The sequence below is a fragment of the Euleptes europaea genome, chromosome 3, assembly GCF_029931775.1.
Source record: "Euleptes europaea isolate rEulEur1 chromosome 3, rEulEur1.hap1, whole genome shotgun sequence".
NCBI classification, from domain to species: Eukaryota; Metazoa; Chordata; class Lepidosauria; order Squamata; family Sphaerodactylidae; genus Euleptes; species Euleptes europaea.
Window position 1 is genome coordinate 121,918,620 of NC_079314.1, and position 25,121 is coordinate 121,943,740.

Here is a 25,121-nt window from a genome sequence, read left to right on the forward strand (position 1 = left end):
CCAACCCCTTCCAATGCAGGAAATTCACAACCACCTCCCCCCCACACACCCCCAGTGACACCTACTCCATGTCAAGAAGATGGGGGAAAAACCTTCCATAGATCCCTGACCAATCTGGCCTGGAGGAAAATTGCCTCCTGACCCCAAAGAAGAAGAGGAGTTGGTTTTTATATGCCGACTCTCTCTACCACTTGAGGAAGAATCAAACCGGCTTACAATCACTTTCCCTTCCCCTCCCCACAACAGACACCCTGTGTGGTTGGTGGGGCTGAGAGAGCTCTAAGAGAGCTGTGACTAGCCCAAGGTCACCCAGCTGGCTTCATGTGGAGGAGTGGGGAATCAAACCCGGTTCTCCAGATTAGAGTCCGCCGCTCCAAACTAACTCCCTTCAACCACTACACCACGCTGGGTCTCGGTGGTGATCAGCATTGCCCTGGGCATGTTAGAAAGGGCCCCAACAGCCAAACGCTGACGCAGCCCTTCCTGCCCTCCCTCTCACGATCCACCCAAGTTCACAGAATCACCATCGCTGACAGGTGGCCATCTAGCCTCTGTTTATGGAATCTGACGCCATGGACGGAGTTCCCGATTCACTTCAAATGCTGGAATCTCACAGTCAACAGCCGGGCATTGAGCGCAGAGCAATCGATGCGCGTGCATGTGTGAATGAGCTGTTGGGGACATCGATGCAGAAATGTATCGATAACACTGCTGCATTCGCCTTGTTTCTGGGCTTCCTGGAGGCACCTGGTTGGCCACTGTGTGAACTGCTGGACTTGATGGGCCTCGGTCTGATCCAGCAGGGCTTTTCTTATGTTTTTATGAATCTGGCCCAAGAACGATATGCCTCTCTTCCTCTTGCAGGGAGCCCCTTCCGTGTTCCTGTCAAGGATGTGGTGGACCCTGGCAAGGTGAAGTGCTCTGGTCCTGGGCTGGGGGCTGGCGTGAGAGCCCGTGTCCCCCAGACATTCACTGTCGACTGTAGCAAGGCTGGTCTTGCCCCCCTGGAGGTGAAAGTCTTGGGACCCTCAGGTATGGAAAAGGGAACAGGCCGGCTTTCTTCACAGATTATCCTTTTTCTTTTGGGGACAACCGTATTTGGGACTACCCTGAAGCTAAACGAGCGGCAACCTGAGAAAAGGGCCTTCTCAGTCTTGGCACCAAAACTTTAGAACTCCCTCCCCAGGGAGATTCACGTGTCTTCTTCTGTTGGTGTCTTTTGCCAGCAGGCAAAGACTTTTTTTTTTTGGTCTGGCGTACCCCCCCCCCCCGATAAGGAGCCCCGTGGCGCAGAGTGGTAAGCTGCAGTACTGCAGTCAAAAGCTCTGCTCACGACCTGAGTTCGATCCCGACGGAAGTTGGTTTCAGGTAGCTGGCTCAAGGTTGACTCATCCTTCCATCCTTCCAAGGTTGGTAAAATGAGTACCCAGCTTGTTGGGGGTAAAGGGAAGATGACTGGGGAAGGCACTGGCAAACCACCCCGCAAACACAGTCTGCCTAGAAAACGTCGGGAAGTGACGTCTCCCCATGGGTCAGGGATGACCTGGTGCTTGCACAGGGGACCTTTACCTTTACCTTTTTACCCCTTGATAACGGTTAGTGTTTTTAATTGAATTCTTTTATAATTTCAAGTGTACTTTTAATTATTGTCGAAGGCTTTCACGGTCAGAGTTCATCAGTTCTTGTAGGTTATCCAGGCTGTGTGACCGTGGTCTTGGTATTTTCTTTCCTGACATTTCGCCAGCAGCTGTGGCAGGCATCTTCAGAGGAGTAACACTGAAGGACTGTCTCAGTGTCAAAGTGTGTTGGAAGAGTAATATATATAGTCAGAAGGCGGTACTTTTAATTGCACACAGGTTTTCAGGTTTTTTATGTTCACCGCCTTGTGGGACTTGACCAGGTGGAAAGGTGACATAAAAATGTTTTAAATAAATAAAATGTTTACTTTGGCAGCAGGACCCCACCAACGGAGAAACCCTAGTTGACGAGGGATTTCCTACTTATTTGGCAAGCTATAATGGCATTTTTTGCCCTGTGTTTAACAGGAGGAGGTGTTAAGTTTTGCTTGAGATTTAGCAGTTCTTAGAGATTATATTGAGCTGTGGAGTTGAGGAGATTGTCTTTCCAGACATGCTTTACTTCCAAGGGCAGGGGGAGGAGAGGAAGACGATGTTGTTGTTCTCATCTGATTCAAGAATGGGACCCGTAGCAATCTCTGTTGCAGTGTTGTGTTGCACTGAGCTAGGATCTAGGGTGTGACTAGCCCAAGGTCACCCAGCAGGCTTCTGTGGCACAGCAGGGATTCGAACCTGCATTTCTGAGATCCTAGTCCGACACTTTAACCACTACACCACACTGGCTTAGGATGAGCCAGGGCCCAGGAGTGGCAGGCTGGAGCCTGACACTTCACTGGAAAAAAGAAGATCTGGTTTTTATACCCCGCTTTTCTCTACCTTTAAGGAGTCTCAAAGCAGCTTACAATCACAGCCCCTTCCTCTCCCCACATAAGGCACCTTATCAAGCAGGTGGGGCTGAGAGAGCTCTAAGAGAGCTGTGGAGGAGTGGGGAAACCAACCCGGTTCTCCAGATTAGAGTCCGCCGCTCACGTGGAGGAGTGGGGAATCAAACCCGGTTCACCAGGTTAGAGTCCGCCTCTCATGTGGAGGAGTGGATAATCAAACCCGGTTCTCCGGATTAGAGGACACCGCTGTTAACCACTATGCCACTCTGGCTCTCAGGGTCTTTCAGGGGGGTTGCAGTAAGGTTGCCAACCTCCAGGTGGAAGGAATCAGGAGAGCGTCAGATGGCTCAGGACAGTAGAGCTTGAGGAGGGAAGGTCACAGGGCAGGGACTAATCCGTGTGTTGAACACATGAAGCTGCCTTACACTGACCCAGACCCTCGGTCCATCAAAGTCAGTATTGTCTACTCAGACCGGCAGCGGCTCTCCAGGGTCTCAGGCAGAGGTCTTTCCCATCACCTACTTGCCTAGTCCCTTTAACTGGAGATGCTGGGGATTGAACCTGGGACCTTCTGCATGCCAAGCAGAGGCTCTACCACTGAGCCACGGCCCCTCCCCACTTGTTGCTCCAAATCCTGAAGTCCTAGCGCTGCCAACTCCTGGTTGGGAAATCCCTGGAGATTTGGGGGTGGAGTCTGGTGGCGGCAGGGTTTGGGGAGGGACCACCGGAGAGTTTAATGCCCTAGAGTCCACCCTCCAGAGCAGCCCTTTTCTCCAGGGGAACGGATCTCTGCAGTCTAGAGATCAATTGTGATAACAGGATATCTTCAGGCCCCACTTGGAGGCTGGCAGCCTTAAGTCCAGGGGTACCTAAGGGTGGGTGGAGGTGCGGAATATGGCGAAGGTAAGCGAGCTCGCTCTTTTCTTGCTTGTTATGGGTTTGAATGCACAGGGCGTCGTGACCCCAGTCCCACCCCTCCGTTAGGGGGCAGGGTTGGACCCGGCGGCCTCCGTTTCCTTACCTTTTGGTGAGCCTCTTTCCTGCCTCCCCAGGGGCAGCCGAGCCGGTGGAAGTGCGCGACAACGGGGACGGCACTCACAAGGTGAACTATACTCCTGCCACAGATGGGCCATACACTGTGTCCGTCAAGTATGCCGGGCAAGAAGTTCCTCGCAGGTAAGCAGCAGGGGGTTCCTGGCATGGCAAGGGGCAAATTTCCCCATCAGTCCTCAGGGCAGCCTGGTTTTCAGAAGAGGATCATAGAATCTTAGAGTTGGAAGGGACATGAGAACATGAGAAAGGCCCTGCTGGATCAGACCCAGGCCCATCAAGTCCAGCAGTCTGTTCACACCGTGGCCAACCAGGTGCCTCCAGGAAGCCCACAAACAAGACGACTGCAGCAGCACCGTCCTGCCTGTGTTCCACCGCACCCAAAATAATAGGCATGCTCCTCTGATACTAGAGAGAATAGGTATGCAGCATGACTAGTATCCATTCTAACTAATAGCCATGAATACCCCTCTCCTCCATGAACATGTCCACTCCCCTCTTAAAGCCTCCAAGCTGGCAGCCATCACCACATCCTGGGGCAGGGAGTTCCACAATTTAACCCTGTGTTGTGTGAAGAAAGACTTGCTTTTATCGGTTTTGAATCTCTCACCCTCCAGTTTCAGCAGATGACCCCCCACGTTCTAGTATTATGAGAGAGGGAGAAAAGCTTCTCCCTGTCCACTCTCTCCATACCATGCATCATTTTATAGACCTCTATCATGTCTTAAGAAATTCACAACTACCTCCCCCACACACCCCTAGTGACCCCTTACTCCATGCCCAGAAGATGGGGAAAAAATATGCAGCTGGGTTGTTCTGTGAGGGGCCTGCCCTTTTCCCAAGGTCTCTATGCCCGCTGAGTCCATGGCAGAGTGCCAGCGTCCAGGTCCTGGAGTTTGTTCAGCTGTGCCCGTCTGTCACGTGTCAGGTTTCCCACAGGTGGACATGTTGGGGACGGACACAAATATGTGCCCTGGCGGACGTCCGCCCTGTGAGAAATCTCAGATGCTTTCCACTCTTCCCCCCTCGCCAAGGTGGATTGGATGGCAGCTCTGTTTTTAGCCTGGCCAAAAGCTTCTTCCATTTGGCCGGAAGCGGGCGGATTGTCTGAGAGCCCCTGCTCTGTGCCAGGGCCTAGAAGCTTCCCTGTGGGCAGGCTTTGAAGAAAGACCCAGGGCACAGTCGTATGGCATGACAAGGAGCGGTAAAGGCCAAAGCTCCCCTTTCTCCTCCGTGTCGAGGGGCGATCGGAAGAGGGAAGCCGAGAACTTCTCAGTCTCCTGTTCCTCAGTACCCCTTTGGTGGAACTAGTGGCTGCCAGCCTCCCGCTAGGTCAAACCTCAAAATACAAAAGTATATGGCTGAGGGAGATTCTGACACTCTCCGATTCCTGGCTGTCATTCATTTTAGCCCATTTAAGATCAAGGTCCTTCCGGCCCATGATGCCAGCAAGGTGCGAGCCAGCGGGCCCGGCCTCAACGCCTCCGGCATCCCCGCCAGCCTTCCGGTGGAGTTCACCATTGACGCCCGGGATGCGGGTGAGGGGCTGCTCACTGTACAAATCCTGGTGAGTGTCATTCTTATGGATGGAGAATATGAGGTGGGTGTTGGGGAGGGACGAGCTGTGGGTTTGAGGGACACCTCGTTGGATTCAAGGTGGTGGGAATCATAGTATCATAGAGTTGGAAGGGACCACCAGGGTCATCTAGTCCAACCCCCTGCACCATGGAGGATCAGCCTAGAGCATCCCTGACAATTGTGCCAGTGAAGGGGAGCTCTCCCCCTTCCTAGGTAGCTGATTCCACTGTTGAACAATTCTTACTGTAAAAATGTTTTTCCTAATATCCAGCTGGTACCTTTCCACCCATAGGTTAAACCCATTATTATGGGTGCTATCCTCTGCTGCCAAGAGGAACAGCTCCCTGCCCTCCTCTAAGTGACAGCCCTTCAGATACTTCAAGAGAGCAATCCTGTTCCCCCTTCAACCTCCTCTTCTCCACACTGACCATTCCCAGCTCCCTCAGCCTTTCCTGGCAGGTCTCGGTCTCCAGGCCCCTGATCATCCTCGTCGCTCTCCTCTGCACCCGCTCCATTCTGTCCACATCCCTTCTTCCTTATCCAAGAACTGTACTGACTTGCTCAGTGGTGGGGTCTGCCTTCTGCATATACTCAGAGGCATTCTTTGCATGAGCTTTAGAGTTGAAAAGGGTTCTGGGGCAGAGGTTATCGGTGTGCCTAGACTACAGGAGGCAGACAGGACCACCTTTTTCAATACTGCAATGCCCACTTAACTTTTGATGGGACGAGTTTCCTGTGGCGTGCGCTTCCACATACTTATCTGGCATGCGCTTCTACATACAGAAAAGCACGGGCTGCCTAATGACTGTGCCGCCACCAATCTCCCTTTCCTTTGTCCTGCAGGACCCCGAGGGAAAGCCGAAGAAGGCCAACATTCGGGACAACGGGGACGGGACCTACACAGTCTCTTACGTGCCAGATATGACCGGACGCTATACCATCACCATCAAATACGGCGGCGATGAGATCCCCTACTCACCCTTCCGCATCCATGCCCTCCCGGCTGGGGATGCCAGCAAGTGCCTTGTCACAGGTGGGTGGTGACTCCCGCCCCCCGGAGCCCCCTTGTTTAGCCCTGCTCTCCAAACTAGCCTAACCTCCCGGAGAGGGGGAGTTAGCTGCTGAATTAGAATAATAGAATCACAGAATTGGAAGGGACCACGGGGTCATCTAGTCCAACCCCCCTTGAACAATGCAGGAAATTCACAACTACCTCTCCCCCCACACCCCCAGTGACTCCTTCTCCATGCCCAGAAGATGGTCAAGATGCCCTCCCTCTCATCATCTGCCTAAGGTCATAGAGTCAGCATTGCTGACAGATGGCCATCTAGCCTCTGCTTAAAAAACCTCCAGGGAAGGAGAGCTCATCGCCTCCCAAGGAAGCCTGCTCCACTGAGGAACCGCTCTAACTGTTAGAAAGTTCTTCCTAATGTCTAGACGGGAACTCTTTTGATTAATGATACATACCTCTTCTCTCCAGGATCAGGGGAGCATACCTATTCTATTAGGTGCTGTAAAGGAACATGGGCAGGATAATGCTGCTGCAGTCGTCTTGTTTGTGGGCTCCCTAGAGGCTCCTGGTTGGCCACTGTGTGAACAGACTGCTGGAGTTGATGAGCCTTGGTCTGTTCCAGCAGGGCCTTTCTTATGTTCTTATGTCGTTCTCACATGCCGGACATCAGCATGAAATTGTGCTGCTCTTCTTGATGCCCCTGAGATGTGCCCCTCCCATCCTTACTGCCCCGATTCCCTGTCTTGGTCCAAGCACCAGCCGTGAAGGCAAGATCTCATGGCTATTTCTTTCTCTCTCTCTACAGTGTCTATAGGAGGCCACGGATTGGGTAAGTACCCGTGGGAGTTCGACCTACTACAACATACTGGCTCTGAACCTTTTTTCTAACTCTGCATGTCGGGTCTCCTATTCTGGCCTGAGGTTTTGTCCTGCCTTTCCTTCAAGGATCTTGGATCTCCCCCCCCCCCCGCCATCATCACAACAACCCTGCAGGTCAGGGTATAGAGAGTGACGGGTCCAAGGTGACACACTAAGCTTTATAGCAGAGCAGGGATCCGAACCCCGGATCTTTCCAATCCTAGTCTGACAATTTAAGAGCCGGTGTAGTATAGTGTTAAGAGCGGCGGATTTTAATCTGGAGAACCAGGCTCGATTCCCCCAATCCTCCACATGAGCGGCGGACTCTAATCTGGAGAACTAGGTTTGATTCCCCACTCCTCCATATGAGCAGTGGACGCTAATCTGGTGAACCAGGTTCGATTCCCCACTCCTTCACATGAAACCAGCTGGGTAACCTTGGGCTAGTCACAGCTCCCTTAGAGCTCTCTCAGCCTCACCTACCTCACAGTTTGAATCTCCCTTAAGTGGTAGAGAAAGTCGGCATATAAAAACCAAACTCTTCTTCTCCTCCTCCTCACCACCACACCACACTGGGTATTGATGTGATTCCCCCGCTGGCCTTTGCTGTTCCTCTGCTACCCTGACAACCGTCCTTTCTACCTGCAGGGACCTGTCTGGGGCCCACCATCCAGATCGGGGAGGAGACGGTCATCACCGTGGATGCCAAGGCAGCAGGGAAAGGGAAGGTGACTTGCAAGGTGTCCACCCCAGACGGGGCCGAGCTTGACGTCGACGTGGTAGAGAACCACGACGGCACATTCGACATCTACTACACGGCCCCCGAGCCTGGCAAATATGTCATCACCATCCGCTTTGGAGGCGAACAGATCCCCAACAGCCCCTTCCATGTGGTGGTGAGTTCAGGACTGGGCCGGGATGGGTTGCCTTGCCCAAGCTCAGGCTGTTGACACTATAACGCCAGCACCCATAGAATCATAGCATCCTAGAGTTGGAAGGGAAAACCAGGGTTATCTAGTCCAACCCCCTGCCCCAATGCAGGAAATTCGCAACTACCTCCAACCCACACACCCCCAGTGACCCCTACTCCATGCCCAGAAGAAGGCCAAGATGCCCTCCCTCTCATCATCTGCCTAAGGTCAGAGAATCAGCATTGCTGACAGATGGCCATCTAGCCTCTGCTTAAACACCTCCAGGGAAGGAGAGCTCACCACCTCCCTAGGAAGCCTATTCCACTGAGGAACCGCTCTAACTGCTAGGAAATTCTTCCTAATGTCTGGATGGAAACTCTAGGAGGGGACCCTGTCTTCCTGGAGTCGGCCTGTTCAGTGGTTAGCCAGCAAGGTGGAGGAAGGAAGCTCCTCCTTCCTGACAGGGCCTGTAGCCAGAAATTTGAGGTTGACATGGGGAGGGGCTGTGGCTCAGTGGCGGAGCCTCTGCTTGGCATGCAGGAGGTCCCAGTCTCAATCCCCGGCATCTCCAGTTAAAGGGACTAGGCAGGTAGGTGATATGAAAGACCCCAGCCTGAGACCCTGGAGAGCTGCTGCCAGTCTGAGTAGACAATACTGACCTTGATCGACCGATGGCCTGATTCAGCATAAGGCGACTTCTTGTGCTTACGTGGAAGGGACTCGGCGTCCATCGCCATGGCTCTGCACGCCTGCAGAGACTGCCGCTTATCTGTCACCGTTGGAAGGGGGTGGGGTGACCTCCCCGGCTGTTCGGCTGCTCTGTGAATCTGCACGGGCGGGGTTTTTGCCGGCACTCCTATTTACCTGTCCCTTGCTTCCCGCCAGGCCTGCGACACCGTCCCCCAAGTGGAGGAGCCCTGTGACAGCGTCCAGCTCCAGCAGCCTTTCCCGGCTCACCACGCTGGTGGAGGCTACCCTACACACTGGGTACCAAGAGCCTCTTCTCCCCTCTTGGCCTCTGTCTGCTGCTGCTGTCTCTCTCCTTCTCTCTGGGGGACAGGATGGAGGCCCTTTTCCCAGCATAGCCCCCTCAGGGCATCTGTCATGCAAACAATTGGAACTCTGGCCCAGTGGAAGAGCCTCAACTTTGCATGCAGAAGGCCCCAGGTTCAATCCCCAGCGTCTCCAGTTGAAAGGACCAGGCAGTAGGTGATGTGAAAGACCTCCGCCTGAGACCCTGGAGAGCCGCTGCCAGTCTGAGTAGACAATACTGACCTCAATGGACCAAGGGTCTGATCCAGTGTAAGGCAGCTTCATGGGGAGGGGCCATGGTAGAGCATCTACTTGGCCTGCAGAAGGCCCCTGGTTCAATCCCCGGCATCTCCAGTTGAGAGGACCAGGTAGTAAGTGATGTGAAAGACCCCTGTCTGAGATCCTGGAGAGCCGCTGCCTGTCTGAGTAGACAATACTGACCTCGATGGACGGAGGGTCAGATTCAGGATAAGGCAGCTTCATATGTTCATGCGTTCCATGCAGATAGCCCCCTTCCCCCTTGCTTGCATCCCCATAATCTCTGGTCTCCACTGGAGTGGCTGGGTGCGGTTTGAGGTACATCTGAATGCCAAATATAGACCCTTTAGAAACATGTTGGGAAATGGTATTTTCATCCAAAGGAGTCTGGAGACAGTGGCTTTTGGAAGGTAGCAAGGAGCTTTGCACAGTCGCGGTGTCCAGAATTCCTTGGAATGAAGAGTGAAATCAGTTTGGAACTGGTTTACACTTCATAGTGTAAATACACTACATCTGCTTGGCATGCAGAAGGTTCAGCCCCTGCCACCATCAGTGAAAAGGACCAGTAGGTGATGTGAAAGTCCTCAGCCTGAGACCCTGGAGAACTGCTGCCAGTCTGAGTAGACAGTACTGACCTGGAGAGGCCAATGGTCTGATCTAAGGCAACTTCATTGGGGAGGGACCGTGGCTCAGTGGAAGAGCCTCTGCTTGGCATGCAGAAGGTTCCCAGTTCAATCCCCGGCATCTCCAGTTAAAAGGACCAGCCAAGTAGGTGATGTGAAAGACCTTCTCTGCCTGAGACCCTGGAGAGCCGCTGCCGGTCAGAGTAGACAATGCTGACTTTGATGGACCGAGAGTCAGATTCGGTATAAGACAGCTTCGTGTATTTATCGGTGTCAGGTTCCAAGTACCATTGCTGGCCTCCTCCTGCCCGCCATTTCTCCACGCAGGGCCATTTTCTTTCCTCTTTGTTGGGGTGTTTTTTGGGCTGCCTCACTGTCTTCTTGCAGCTCCGCCTCCTCCGACCTGCATGCCCACCCTGGTTCTATCGAGGCCACCATTCTTCTTTCCATTCACTTGCCCTTGGACGCTCTTCCATGCTCTGTACTTAGCTCCCTCTCTCTCTTCTTCCACCCCGGTCTGTTTTCTCACCCCTCACCCCTTTCCCCCCCTCCTCACCAGGCCACGGATGAGCCCGTCGCCCCTCTGGAGACCGTGGAGTCCATGCTGCGCCCGTTCAACCTGGTCATCCCCTTCACCGTGCAGAAGGGGGAGATCACAGGTAAGGAGCGGGGGCTTCCTGCCCCAGTGTGGATGTGGGACACAGCTGTAGCTGGGGTGGGGTGGGGTTCAGTGTCACCTCAGGGCAAGAGGCTAACAATGGTGGTTTGCCATTGACTGCTTAGCAACCCCAACTTCCTTAGAGGCCTCCCATCCAAGCACTAACCAGGGCCGACCCTGCTTAGCTTCCAAGGCCTGATATTGGGCTGATAGATGGTACATTAACTCTTTAGGAGTACTTCACAGTGGGCAGCCGTGATAGTCTGTCTGCAGTAGTAGAAAAGGGCAAGAGTCCAGTAGCACCTTAAAGACTAACAAAAATATTTTCTGGTAGGGTAGGAGCTTTCGTGAGCCACAGCTCACTTCTTCAGATACCGAAGAAGTATCTGAAGAAGTATCTGAAGAAGTGAGCTGTGGCTCACGAAAGCTCATACCCTACCAGAAAATATTTTTGTTAGTCTTTAAGGTGCTGCTGGACTCTTGCCCTTTTCTACTTCTTTAGGAGTACTTCAGTGTGGTGTAGTGGTTAAGAGCGGTGGTTTGGAGTGGTGGACTCCAATCTGGGTTTGATGCCCCACTCCTCCACGTGAGCGGCTGAGGCTAATCTGGTGAACTGGGTTGGTTTCCCCACTACTCCACATGAAGCTGACTGGGTGACCTTGGGCAAGTCACAGTTCTCTCCAAGCTCTCTCAGCCCCACCTGGCATAGATAGCTTGAAAAGGAGATTAGATAGATTCAGGAGAGGTCTCTCGGTGGCTGCTAGCTATGGTGACTAAAGGGAACCTCCACGTTCAGAGGCAGTCACCTGTGAATCCCACTGCCAGGAGACTACACCAGGGGAAGGCTTCAGCCTCTGTGCCCCGTTGTTGGGCCTCCAGAGAAACTGGTTGGCCCCTGTGTGAGACAGGAGGCTGGACTAGATTAACCCTCACTGGTCTGATCCAGCAGGGCTCTTCTGATGATCTTATCCACAAAATCACACAAGGTTGGAAGAGACCACAAGGGGCATCCAGTCCAACCCCCTGCTATGCAGGATCCCACGATCAAAGCACTCCCGACAGATGGCCATCCAACCTCTGCTTAAAGACCTCCAAAGACGGGGACTCCACTCTCACCCCCCTAGGCAGCGCATGCTACCATCGAACAGCCCTCACCGTCAGAAAGTTCTTCCTAATGTTTAGGTGGAATCGCTTTTCCATTAGTTTAAATCCATTACTCCATGTCCTAGTCTCTGGAGCAACAGAGAACAAGCTAGTTCCCTCATCAACATGACATCCCTTCAAATATTTAAACATGGCTATCATGTCTCCCCTCAACCTTCTCTTCTCCAAACTAAACAAACAAACAGCCTGAGAAAGGATACTGGACTAGACGGACCCTCAGTGGTCTGATCCAGTGGGGCGCTTATGTTCTTATGACATTTGGAGGCAATCAACCTATGAACCCCACTGCCATGAGGCAACATCATGGGAAGGCCTCGGCCTCTAGGCCCTGTTGTTGGCCATGCAGAGTAACTGGTTGGCCACTGTGTGGGGCAGGATGCTGGACAAGGTGGACCGCAGGACTCTTCTGATGTTCCTTTTCTTTCAGGTGAGGTGCGGATGCCCTCCGGCAAGACCGCGCGTCCCCACATCACTGACAACAAGGACGGCACCGTGACGGTGAAATATGCCCCCGTGGAGAAGGGCCTGCATGAGATGGACATCAAATATGATGGCAACCACATTCCAGGTGGGCTCCGGAGAGAGGAGCACGCTTAGAGAGCCAAGTCGGGCCCTCTAGGTGACCCTGTAGTTAGTGGCAAGGAAATGTCACAGCAGATCATCTGTGTTTGGGGAGCCGAGGCTCAGTGGCAGAGCTTCTTGGCATTCAAAAGCCCCAAGGTTCAATCCTCGGCATCTCCACTTAAAAGGACCAGGTAGCAGGTGATGTGAAAGGCCTCTGCTCGAGAACCTGGAGAGCTGTTGCCCGTCAGAGTAGGCGATACTGACCTTGATGGACCGACTGGTCTGATTTGGTAGAAGGAAGGCAGTTTCATGTGTGTTCATGTGAGGTGGATTATCGGAATGTTCCAGCAGGATTCTCTTTCGGGAGGCTCTCTGTGCAATCGGCCTGGGCTCACTCAACCCAGGCTGATTCCCTCGAGCAAGAAGGGAGCCAAGTGCCGCGGAGCATGTGCAGAAGTCATTCCTTGCACTTGAGATGGTGGACAGAAAGGTCCAAGTCTGACCACAGCTGGGCCCAGAACAAGGGAGGCGGGAAGCTGTCCAGAAGGAGGAACTTCTTTCCCACCAGGATGCCTGCATGGGAGCTGTGGAAGTAGAGCCAGCGTAGTGTCGTGGTTAAGAGCGGCTGACTCTAATCTGGAGAATGGGTTTGTTTCCCCACTCCTCCACATGAGTGGCTGACTCTAATCTGGAGAACCGGGTTTGGTTCCCCACTCCTCCACATGAAGCCTGCTGGGTGACCTTGGGCTACTCACAGTTCTCTCTGCACTCACTCAGCCCCACCTACCTCACAGGGTGTCTGTTGTGGGGAGGGGAAGGAGATTGTAAGCTGGTTGGATTCTCCTTAAAAAAGTAGAGAAAATTTGCATAAAGAAACCAACTCTTCTTCTTCTAGGGTTGCCAACTTCAGGCTGGGAAATAGCTGGAGATTTGGGGGGTGGAGCCTGAGGAGGGCAAGGTTTGGGGGAGGGAGGGACTTCATTGGGGCTTAATGCCATAGAGTCCACCTTCCAAATCAGCCGTTTTCTCCAGGGGGACTGGTCTCTGTTGCCTGGAGGTCAGTTGTGATCCCAGGAGTTCTCCAGCCACCACCTGGAGGCTGGCAACCCTAGCTGCAGACTACCCAGCTTGCAGGACCCATTGCTGATCTCTTTCTCTTTTTTATGCCTAGGGAGTCCGATTCAGTTCTACGTGGATGCCATCAACGCCCGCCACGTGAGTGCCTATGGACCTGGGCTCAGCCACGGCATGGTCAACAAACCGGCGACCTTCACTATCATCACCAAGGATGCCGGCGAAGGTGGGTCTTGGGGGTGGGGGGAGGGCATAGAGGGGGAGGGAATGGGGGCTCCAGTGTTTGGAGGGAGGCTGCCGACTGTACGGTCAGGGCAGACAGCCGAACCCTGGGAAGTGTAGGGGAGTTTATTTATTCATCTATTTAAAACTCTTATTAGCTGCTTTTCTTCTTTATGGACCTCAAGGCAGCTTACAATAAAAATAGATGATCCCTGTGATCTGAATTCCTGGTCAGGAACATTTGGGAGAAGGCCTTCCTTCAGACACCCCAGTCCCAAGCCATGTATGGCTTTAAACAAGGGAGATGGTGAAGGACATCAGATCTTACAGGGGCTTAGTTGACCCCTATCTATTGTTTTATCTTCCTATCTCTTCAATCTATATGCAGAACATATAATTAGGAAAGCTGGATTAGATTTAGATGGTGGAGTGAAAATTGGAGGGAGGAACATTAATAATTTGAGATATGCTGATGACACTACATTATTGGCAGAAAATAGGGAAGATTTGAAACGACTACTGCTGAAAGTTAAAAGAGAAAGTGCCAAAACAGGACTACAGCTGAACATCAAGAAAACAAAAGTAATGACTACAGGAGAATTACACAACTTTAAGGTTGACAATGAGGAAATTGAAATTGTTTAAGACTTTCAATTCTTTGGCTCCACCATCAACCAAAAGGGAGACTGCAGCCAAGAAATTAGAAGGAGATTGAGACTGGGAAGGGCAGCCATGAAGGAGCTAGAAAAGATTTTGAAGTGTAAGGATATGTCACTGGCCACCAAGACTAGATTAATTCATGCCATCGTATTCCCTATTACTATGTATGGGTGTGAAAGCTGGGCAGTGAAGAAAGCTGATAGGAAGAAAATAGATTCCTTTGAAATGTGGTGTTGGAGGAAAGTGTAACGGATTCCGTGGACTGCCAAAAAAACAAATCAGTGGGTTCAAGATCATATCAAGCCTGAACTGACCCTAGAAGCTAAAATGACTAAACTGAGGCTATTGTATTTTGGTCACATCATGAGACGACAAGAGTCACTGGAAAAGACAGTCATGCTAGGAAAAGTTGAGGGCAGCAGGAAAAGAGGAAGACTCAACAAGAGATGGATTGACTCAATAAAGGAAGCCACAGCCTTCAATTTGCAGTATCTGACAAAGGCTGTCAAAGATAGGACATTTTGGAGGACTTTCATTCATAGGGTCGCCATGAGTCGGAGGCGACTTGATGGCACTTAACACACACACACACACGTCTATTGTTTAAACTCTGTCAGCCAATGGCTAAGCAGCTGTGAGCTGTGGAACATCCACACGCTTCCCAGCTGCTCAGGGCAAAATGGTCGGCAAAAGAATGTTAACAAACAGTGCAGCATTAGCAAGGGAAGTGAAAGGTCAGTTTGGCTGGGAAGGGGGGGGGAACTCAAATAGGCTCCCTGCCCTCTTCAGTCAGTGGACTCCTTGGTACATATACTTTTGAATGGTCCTTACGTGTACCAACTTAGGCGAAAATGGATTATCCCATGTTTGAACAAATGGTCCGTGTTTTCTGGAGCAACTTTGGAGCAAAAGGTTCAGTTCCTCTTACAGGACTCTGACCCCCGCAGTGTACTTATTTTGTTGCTTGTATTTTAGAGGCTGCAGAGAGGAGTCGAAGGGAGGTGTTTTTTTTTTTAGAGATGGGTGTTATTGAGTTTTATGTTTTTATTGTTCAAGACCTCAGTCTAAGAACAGGGGGAAACAAAGAAAGAAATCCATGTAGGCTTTGGAGGAACCATGTGCCATTTTCAGGAAGGGAGGGCGGAGCAGAGGGGACAGGAAGACTGGTTGGCGAGCTGAGGTGGGCAGATGGATGGTGGTGGGGAGACGACATTGTGAAACGCAAGGGACAGGTGAATCTAGAGGGTAGGGGTGATTCTAGAGGATTATGGGGCAGAGCATGCCAGATCCTAGGGTTTCAGGAAGAGGGACTGACAGGGTGGAGATACAGAGGCAGCTAGAAGAGTCTTCCTTGTGGCTACCAAGGAGAAGGGGAAAGAGAAAGGGGGCAGGCCCACAGCGCTGATCCAGCTGTCTCCCCACCCTAGGAGGCCTGTCCCTTGCCGTTGAGGGCCCCTCCAAGGCCGAGATCACCTGCAAAGACAACAAAGACGGGACCTGCACCGTCTCCTACCTGCCCACAGCTCCCGGAGATTACAACATTATCGTGCGCTTTGATGATAAGCATATCCCCGGCAGCCCCTTCATGGCCAAGATCACAGGTGAGCCTTTTGGGAAACCTCCCTCCTCCGTCTCAGTCTCCGCCCCCCTCCCCACCTGCAAAGGTGCCGGATCCCACTTGCCGACGCCCTCCCTGACCCCCCCTCTTCCAACGCCAGGTGATGATTCCATGCGCACCTCCCAGATGAACGTGGGCACCTCCACCGACATCTCCCTGAAGATCACGGAGAGCGACTTGAGCTTGCTGACGGCCAGCATCCGGGCGCCGTCGGGCAACGAGGAGCCATGCTTGCTCAAGCGCCTGCCCAACCGGCATATTGGTGAGCCAACTCAGGGGGTGGGTCCTTGGTGGTAGCGGAAAGGGCTGTCGAGCTGCGGCGGACTTCTGGCAACCCTATACATGAACACATGAACACATGAAGCTGCCTTATACTGAACCAGACCCTTGGTTCATCAAAGTCAGTATTGTCAACTCAGACTGGCAGCTGCTCTCCAGGGTCTCAGGCAGAAAAGGGTCTTTCACATCACTTACTTGCCTGGTCCCATTAACTGGAGATGCTGGGGATTGAACCTGGGATCTTCTGCATGCCAAATAGAGGGTCTGCCACTGATTCACCCCCCCCACCTCCAAAGCAGACGTGAAACTGCCAGGCCCCTCCTCCCCGTTCTCTTCATCTCGAGGCACTGAGCCCATTTTCTTCTCCCCTCTGCCCTCCCCAGGGATCTCGTTCACCCCCAAGGAGGTGGGTGAGCACATTGTGAGTGTGAAGAAGAGCAGCAAGCATGTCACCAACAGCCCCTTCAAGATCATGGTGGGCCAGTCGGAGATTGGAGACGCCAGCAAGGTGAAAGTCTCGGGGAAGGGACTGATGGAAGGCCGCACCTTCGAGGTGTCAGAATTCATCGTTGACACGCGCACAGCAGGTAAACGCTCTGGGATCATGTCCAGTTGTGCAAAGATACGGAGCGTATATGTGATGTTCTCTATCCAGGGAGTTTCTGGGTCCTGCCTAGAGTTGCCCAACCTCCAGATACTACCAAAACAAAGTTACTCTCAGTTGTGTTGAATAGTTCAAAATAACATACAACGAAAGGCTCAATGCAATTCAAACAACGTCAAAATATATTCAAGGGAGAACACACTACACACCAAGACTGTGCCAAAAGACAACAAAACTGAACAAAAAGAGCATACTATATACAATATATACAACAATAGTCATGAGTAGTCACCACCAGAAGAACATACAACGCCAAACAGCTTATGAGAAAAAAAGTCCATACATTCAAAAAAGTATACGTGGTTTCGTCTGTGTCTTGAGATTCCCTTAAAAGGGTAATGGTAATAATTCGGTGGGGACCTTGGAAAATTCACTTAGCTCTTTTTGAGCTCTCTTCAAACTTTTTAAATACTCGGAGTATATTGGGCAGCTGGAGATACTCTTTTAGGCTGATGAAGCCTTAGGTGAAACGCATTGAATACCATGGATCTGCGTTCCTTCCGTCGATCCAGTTCTGAATACTTTTGATGGTCCCCACCCAATTATTAGCATTATCCTTTTAAGGGAATCTCAAGACACAGACGAACCATGTATACTTTTTTGAATTTATGGACTTCTTTTCTCATAAGCTATTTGGCATTGTATGTTCTTCTGGTGGTGACCACTCATGGCTATTGTTGTATATATTGTATATAGTATGCTCTTTTTGTTCAGTTCTGTTGTCTTTTGGCACAGTCTTGGTGTGTAGTGTGTTCTCCCTTGAATATATTTTGACGTTGTTTGAATTTCGTTGTATGTTATTTTGAACCTCCAGGTACTAGCTGGAGATCTCATGGAATCATAGAGTTGGAAGTTATCACCAGGGTCATCTAGCCCACCCCCTGCACAAGGCAAGAAATTCCCAACTACCTCCCTCCACACACCCCCAGTATCCCCTACTCCATGCCCAGAAGATGGCCAAGACGCCCTCCTACTATCACAACTGATCTCCGGCTGATAGAGATCAGTTCCCCTGGAGAAAATGGCCACTATGGCAATTGGACTCTATGGCATCGAAGTCCCTCCCCTCCCCAAACCCTGCCCTTCCTCAGGCTCCTCCCCCAAAATTTCCAGGTATTTCCCAACCCGGAGCTGGCAATCCTAGTCCTGCCCTGTATTCCCCAGCCCCACCAAGAACCATCCGGTCGGCTCCTACTTTGGCCCTCAGCGCCCCCATTCCTCTAGCCCAGGGGTCCCCAGTGTGGTACCTGTGGGCACCATGGCTCCAGCTGACACCTTTCTTGGCGCCCTCCAAGTGTTTTTAGAAATTGGGCGGGTCTAGGGGGTGCTTTTGCCCAGCAAGGCTTCTGATTGGCCTTTGTAGATCTGATTGGCTGTACAGATTTTCAAAAAAGAACAACAACATTGCTATGGCGGCAGCTGCCACCACAGTGCAAGGTTGTCGTTCACTGTGTGACTGAAGGGAAGCCATTTTGTGGCTGGCTCTTTCTCCTCTTGCGGCCGCCATTTTGTGGCTGCGCCCACCACACAGTGTCAGAATTGCAAAGGATCCCACAGGCTCAGAAAGGGTTGGGGTCCCCTGGTCCAGGCCCTGCAAAGAGTAAAACAGGCTCCCAGAAAAGGGGGTTGCTCCTGAGGCCATCTGCTTTCTCCCAGTCCACATGGAGTAGCCAGCGAGGTGTAGTGGTTAGGAGTGGTGGTCTCTAATCTGGAGAACCAGGTTTGTTTCCCCACGCTTCCACATGAGCGGCGAACTCTAATCTGGTGAACCAGGTCGGTTTCCCCACTCCGCCACAGGAAGCCAGCTGGGCGACGTTGGGATAGTCACAGCTCTCTCTGAACTCTCTCAGCCCCACTTACCTCCAAGGGTGTCTGTTGTGGGGAGGGGAAGGGAAGGAATTGTAAGCTGGTTTGATTCTCCCCTTAAGTGGTGGAGAAAGTCGGCATATAAAAACCAACTCTTTCTTCCCTTCTTCCTTCTCCTCCTCCCCCTCCCCCTCCCCCTCCTCCTCTTTCTCTTCTTTTCCTCCTCCTCATTCTCCTCTTCCTCTTCTCCTCCCTCTCCTCCTCTTCCTTTTCTTCTCCTTTCCCTCCTCCTCCTCTTCTTCTCCTCTTCCCCTTCCTCCTCCTCTTCTCCTCCTTTCCCTCCCCCTCCTCCTCTCCTCCTCCTCCTCTTCTTCTTCTCCCCCTCCCCCTCCCCTCCTCCTCCTCTCCTCCTCCTCCTCTTCCTCCTCCCCCTCTTCCCCATCCTTTTCCTCTCCTCCTCCTCCTCCTCCATCTTCTTCTTCCCCCCCGCAGGCTATGGCGGTCTAGGCCTCTCCATTGAAGGTCCCAGCAAGGTGGACATCAACTGTGAGGACATGGAAGACGGGACTTGCAAAGTGACGTACTGCCCCACCGAGCCTGGAAACTACATCATCAATATCAAGTTTGCTGACAAGCACGTGCCAGGTGCGCGCCTCCCCCCCCCGCCCCCGCCCTTCCTCAGAGACGTTGGATTTACGGGCTGCCCGTCTCTGACTTCTCCGTCTCAGACTATAGTTTCAAAGGATTGCCGTGTTGGTCTGTAGTAGAACAGCTGAATTTGAGTCCGGTGTCACCTTAGAGACCGACAAGATTTTGGGGGATATTAACTTTTGAGAGTTGAAGCTCCCTCAGATATCTGATGAAGGGAACTTTGGCTCTCGAAAGCTCATACCCGGACACTCTGGTTGGTCTCTAAGATGCTGTGGAGCGCAGGCAGGATAAATGCGGCTGCAGTCGCCTTGTTTGTGGGCTTCCTAGGGGCCCCTGGTTGGCCACCATGTGAACAGACTGCTGGACCTGGTCTGATCCAGCAGGTGTTTTCTTAAGTTCTTACCTTTCTAAAACTATCTCTCTTCCCGTACCTTTCAGGGAGCCCTTTCACTGTGAAGATGACCGGCGAGGGGCGCATGAAGGAGAGCATTACCCGCCGGCGTCAAGCCCCGTCCATCGCCACCATCGGCAGCACCTGCGATCTCAACCTCAAGATCCCAGGTAGGGGGCTGCATCGCGGCTGAGGTCTCAGAGGGCCCAGGAGTGGAAGAGCCAGGGGCCGCCCAACAGGAATTTGCTCTGCCCCCCTCACCCACCCCCCGCTTCTATACACCTTCTTTTTTCTGCTCTTCCGTCTTTGGTGGGGTGCAGAGTAGAAAACTGTTCAGAATTCAGACTTGGAATCCCCAAATTTCAAAGATACTTCACATATTTTAAAGTTTAGTTTTTGAGGGACCCATGTGAGAAACTAAAGTCTGGTGTGTTTGTTTTTTCGAAAGTGTTACAGAGAATTTTTTTCTTGGGGGGCCGTTCTATTTTTGCCTTCAGACGGACTAGGGGTGTGCCAAAAATAATAATCCCCAATTCGGTAAGTTTAGGGCTCAGGTTTATTGGGCCTGATTTTTTCCGGTAAACCGGAAATAAGCCGAAAACTCATACCGGTAAATATGGGAATTTGGCTTATTTTTGGGTTTCCCAAAACATTTTGGCTCTGGGGGGGTCAGTTTTTGAGGTAGAGCTCCCAAATTCGCAGCGTAGCTTGAAGGGACTCTCCTTGCATGGCCTTCGAAATTTGGTTAAGATTGGGTCAGGGGGTCCAATTTTATGGGGTCCGGAAAGGGTCACCCCCCTCCTCCATAGACAATCATTGCAAACTTCACAATGATTCTCTATGGAGGAGGGGGATGACCCTTTCCGAACCCCATAAAATCGGACCCCCTGACCCAAACTTCACCAAACGTTGGGATTCATGCAAGGACAGCAAGCCATGCTGCGAATTTGGGAGGTCTGCCTCCTAAAATGCCTCCCCCACAAGCATGGGGAAAGCTGCACTGGAAAAAGCCATATTTCATTCAGCTTTTTCCGAGAATTGCCTTTTCAGCTTTTTCCCCAGGTTTGTGCATTTGGTAAACCCGAAATTTACTGAAATGGCTAATTTCGGGTTTATTTTCGATTCGGGTTTATCGATATGCACATGCTTTATTTGGCTTCAGGATGTGGGTGGAATTAGCGGGGACTGTCCTTCAGCAGAGTGAAGGGTTAGGTAAGTTTAGAAGCTATGGTTTGGTACTGGCAGAGGGACCCCTGGAAGGATGAAGGAGCTTAGGGGGACATCTGGAGAGCACAGGTGTGTGTACTGGAAGGGGCCTGCCCGGCTCCTACCTGGCTTGTAAGGTTCAGCACTATCTGTAACAATGAGGGCTAGAAACATGTATTTTTAAAAAAAGGTCTCAGGATTCTGCAAAGCCTCCCAGTTCTGCTGTGGAGGTCTTCTACTGTAACATAAACAAAAAAAGGGAGAAGAAACCCAACCTTAAAAAACCGGAAGCTGGGTACCCAAGGCTGGGTGGAAAAGGTAAAATGATACAATAAAGCCACAGGAAGGAAACAAGGTCGGAAAGGGGGCCACGGTCGGAAAAAGGTTGAGAACTGCTGCTCTATATGACAGCCCTTCAAGTACTTGAAGAGTGTGTGGTTTAAATTTATTAACCTTGTGAGTTGCCATTGTGCCTTGTTTTATCATTTTTAAAGTTTTAACCTTGATATAAGCGCCTTAAAATAAAAATGTTTCTCTATTATATCATTTTACCTTTTCCACCCAACCTTGGGTACCCAGATTTTGGTCTTATAGTGTAATCCTGTACCGAAGGTCTACATTAGAGGTCCCAATACAGACCCTGCTGATGCCTTTTTGGCGCCTGCCAAGTGTTTTTACGAAGTAGGTGGAGCCAGGTAGGGGTTTTGCCCTGCAAGGTTTCCAATTCACTATTAGAGATTTGATTGCCTTTATCCCTTAGGAGCTCCTTGATCCATTGATCTCGAGCAGCGTAAATCCAACGTTTGAGGGATGTAAGGACTGAAATAAATCTAGCCTTGTCACTTAATAAAAAAGGCATTATGTCAGAGACAGAGGCATTAGATTTATATGTTAAAAGGGGAAAGATATAACGTGATCGAAGGTCCTCATAAAAGCAACATTCCAAAAGGGCATGAGCTAATGAATAAATAGAGCCAGAAGAGCAACGGGACAGGTTTCCAGGCCAAGAACTGCCCCTCTCAAGACGCTGTCCCACCCCAGCTCTCTCCTCTCACCTCTCACCTTCGTCTCCCCCCCCTTGCTTCCGCCTCTTCTCCATTGCTGCTGCCGGCACAGGGAACTGGTTCCAGATGGTGTCGGCTCAGGAGCGGCTGACGCGCACCTTCACGCGCAGCAGCCACACGTACACGCGCACCGAGCGGACGGAGATCAGCAAGACGCGGGGCGGCGAGACCAAGCGCGAGGTGCGGGTGGAGGAGTCCACGCAGGTGGGCGGGGACCCCTTCCACAACGTCTTCGGCGACTTCCTCGGCCGCGAGAGCCTCGGCTCCTTCGGCACCAGCATCGCCCGGACCCAGGAGGGTGCGTGGGCCTTGCGGGAGTGCAGTGCGTGTGCAGAACGGGGGTGCGCGCGGCGTGGGGTGGCACGGGTCCCTTGCATGGGTAGGGACATCACTGTGTGTTTGCATGGCAAGAGGCGTGTGCAGCGGGGTGGGAACTTCACTTGGGCACACCTGGGCCATCTTCAGCTCCTCCAGAGTTTCTCCAGAGAGCCGGTGTGGTGTAATGGTTAAGAGCGGTGGTTTGGAGCGGTGGGCTCTGATCTGGAGAGCCGGGTTTGATTCCCCGCTCCTCCACATGAGCGACGGAGGCTAATCTGGTGAACTGGATTTGTTTCCCCCCTCCTACACATGAAGCCAGCTGGGTGACCTTGGGCAACTCACAGTTTTCTTAGAGCGCTCTCAGCCCCATCCACTTCACAGGGTGTCTGTTGTGGGGAGGAGAAGGGGAAGGGGAGGTGATTGTAAGCTGGTTTGACTCTTCCTTAAGTGGTAGAGAACGTCGGCACATAAAAACCAACTCTTCTCCTTCTCCTTCTGCATTAGTGTGTGTGCAAGAAAATATTTTAAACAATATGTGCATTTTAGAAGGCACCCTATTAAGCTTCTGCCTGAAATGCTGAAGAACTACTATTAGAGTTATGCATAACTTCACTCCCGGACATTTTGTGGTCGCTCCCACCCCCGTGTCAGAATTCCAAAAAGTGTCTGCAGACTTGAAAAGGTTGGGGATGCCTGTTCCACGGTATAAGCATCTGTGAATCAAAGCTCACTTGGTCAGTTAGGTAAATAACTTGGCATACCAACCTCCCGGTACTAGCTGGAGATCTCCTGCTATTAAAACTGGTCTCCAGGTGACAGAGATCAGTTCCCCTGGAGAAAATGGCCGCTTTGGCCATTGGACTCTATGGCATTGAAGTCCCTCCCCTCCCCAAACCCCTATGCCCTCCTCAGGCTCCACCCCAAAAATCTCCAGGTATTTCCCAACCCGGAGATGGCAACCCTATGCTGGACTCGAATTTTGTTCTGCTGTTACAGTCTAACACGGGTGGCTATCCATCTGAAATGTGCTCAGTTATGTGTGGGAGAGAAGCATAACCATCAGTGTATGTACGCATGCACTCACGTGTTCACGTCTGTGTGGGCTGGAGGGGACATTGCTCCTGAATTTTACTTATTTTCGACTGGCTGTTCTAAAGCTGCTGATACTTTGTGAGAAAAGAAAATGGGCTCTGGATTGCACCGACGCATGAAATTTGCACAGATCTGCATTGTTTGTCTTTTGTTCCAACTGTAGCATCTGACTTTTTGCATACTTCTGAATATTTTTGGCAAGGGGTAAAGGGGTCAGGTGTGAAGGCCAGAGGAACCCACATTTGGAGCTAGGGTTGCCAGCTCCGGGTTGGGAAATACCTGGAGATTTTTGAGGTGGAGCCTGAGGAGGGCATAGGGGTTTGGGGAGGGGGAGGGACTTCAATGGTGTATAACGCTGTTGAGCCCACCTTCCCAAGCGGCCGTTTCCTCCAGGCGAACTGATCTCTTTTGCCTGGAGATCAGTTCTAACAGCGGGAGATCTCCAGCCACCACCTGGAGGTTGGCAACCCTATTTGGAGCTGTGGAATTGGGCCGGGAGCTGAACAGGTGGCCCCAATGAGTTGAGCTAGGGCGGCCAACTCTGGGCGGGGAACACATCACCTGGAGATTTTGGGGTGGGGCCTGTGGCACGCTGGGTTTGGGGAGGGGCTTCAGTGGCATATATATTGCCGTAGACTCCAAAGCAGCCATTTTCTCCAGGGGAACTGATCTTTGTGGTCTGGAGATCAGTTGAAATTCCAGGAGATCTCCAGGGCCCACCTGGAGGATGGCAACCCTAGACATCCCTGACACTTGAGCAAAGCATCGGATTGCTCCAATTTAGGGTTGCCATCCAGGTACTAGCTGGAGATCTCCCGCTATTACCACTGATCTCCAGCCGATAGAGATCAGTTCCCCTGGAGAAAATGGCCGCTTGGGCCATTGGACTCTATGGCATTGAAGTCCCTTCCCTCACCAAACCCCGCCCTCCTCAGGCTCTGCCCCCCAAACCTCCCGCCAGTGGCGAAGAGGGACCTGGCAACCCTACTTCATTTGGTTGAACAGTGTATGGGGAGGGGGCTGCCTTTCGGATCGGCCAGTCCCATTTGCAGCGGATCGTCTGACCCTCGTCTGTGTTCTTGCCCACACTGCAGGCGAGGCGGGCTTACAGGCCATGACTGCGCAGGTGACCAGCCCGTCGGGAAAGATGGCCGAGGCTGAGATCATCGAGGGGGAGGACAGCGCCTACTCCGTGCGCTTCGTGCCGCAGGAGATGGGCCCCCACACCGTCCACGTCAAGTACCGCGGCCAGCATGTGCCGGGCAGCCCCTTCCAGTTCACGGTGGGGCCGCTGGGAGAAGGGGGCTCTCACAAGGTGCGAGCCGGAGGCACCGGCTTGGAGAGGGGCGTGGCGGGAGTGCCAGGTAAGGGCTGTGTGGTAGAAGCCGAGCCCAGGGGGTGGGGGTTAAATGGCTAGAAATTCCGCATGCGCACCTTCCCATATACTTCTATACGTCCCATATACAGGACACTTTCACACACTCTGAACAATGCATGCACGTTGTAACTGGATTTTACTAGGTGGAACCGCAAATCCCCTTGCAAATGATCGCTAAAGTTCATTGAAGCCAGCGTGGTGTAGTGGTTAAGAGCGGTGGTTTGGAGCAGTGGACTCTGATCTGGAGAACCGGGTTTGATTCCCCACTCCTCCACATGAGCGGCGGAGGCTAATCTGGTGAACTGGATTTGTTTCCCCCCTCCTACACATGAAGCCAGCTGGGTGACCTTGGCCTAGTCACACTCTCTCAGCCCCACCTACCTCACAGGGTGTCTGTTGTGGGGAGGGGAGGGGAAGGTTATTGTAAACTGGTCTGATTCTCCCTTAAGTGGTAGAGAAAGTCAGCATATAAAGACCAAGTCTCCTTCTTGAAAGTGGATTGAAAGAGAGCTATTCAGCATGCATGAAA

General features: G+C 52.0%; 1 protein-coding gene across 2 annotated transcripts in view; it reads left to right on the forward strand.

Moving 5' to 3' along the window:
• Window positions 1–25,121, forward strand: part of FLNC (filamin C) — a 98,033-nt gene that overhangs the window by 64,074 nt on the left and 8,838 nt on the right. Inside the window, exons 25-41 of one of the 2 annotated variants that reach the window (XM_056847493.1) lie at window positions 865–1,032; window positions 3,514–3,637; window positions 4,922–5,078; window positions 5,933–6,122; window positions 6,907–6,930; window positions 7,608–7,855; window positions 8,756–8,857; window positions 10,343–10,442; window positions 12,033–12,173; window positions 13,341–13,469; window positions 15,553–15,726; window positions 15,844–16,005; window positions 16,406–16,609; window positions 18,985–19,137; window positions 19,582–19,704; window positions 21,857–22,102; window positions 24,309–24,578. In XM_056847493.1, coding sequence (XP_056703471.1) covers window positions 865–1,032; window positions 3,514–3,637; window positions 4,922–5,078; window positions 5,933–6,122; window positions 6,907–6,930; window positions 7,608–7,855; window positions 8,756–8,857; window positions 10,343–10,442; window positions 12,033–12,173; window positions 13,341–13,469; window positions 15,553–15,726; window positions 15,844–16,005; window positions 16,406–16,609; window positions 18,985–19,137; window positions 19,582–19,704; window positions 21,857–22,102; window positions 24,309–24,578 — 2,715 coding nt within the window. The remainder of the gene's footprint in view (window positions 1–864; window positions 1,033–3,513; window positions 3,638–4,921; window positions 5,079–5,932; window positions 6,123–6,906; window positions 6,931–7,607; window positions 7,856–8,755; window positions 8,858–10,342; window positions 10,443–12,032; window positions 12,174–13,340; window positions 13,470–15,552; window positions 15,727–15,843; window positions 16,006–16,405; window positions 16,610–18,984; window positions 19,138–19,581; window positions 19,705–21,856; window positions 22,103–24,308; window positions 24,579–25,121) is intronic. The other variant, XM_056847494.1, reaches the window with a different exon arrangement.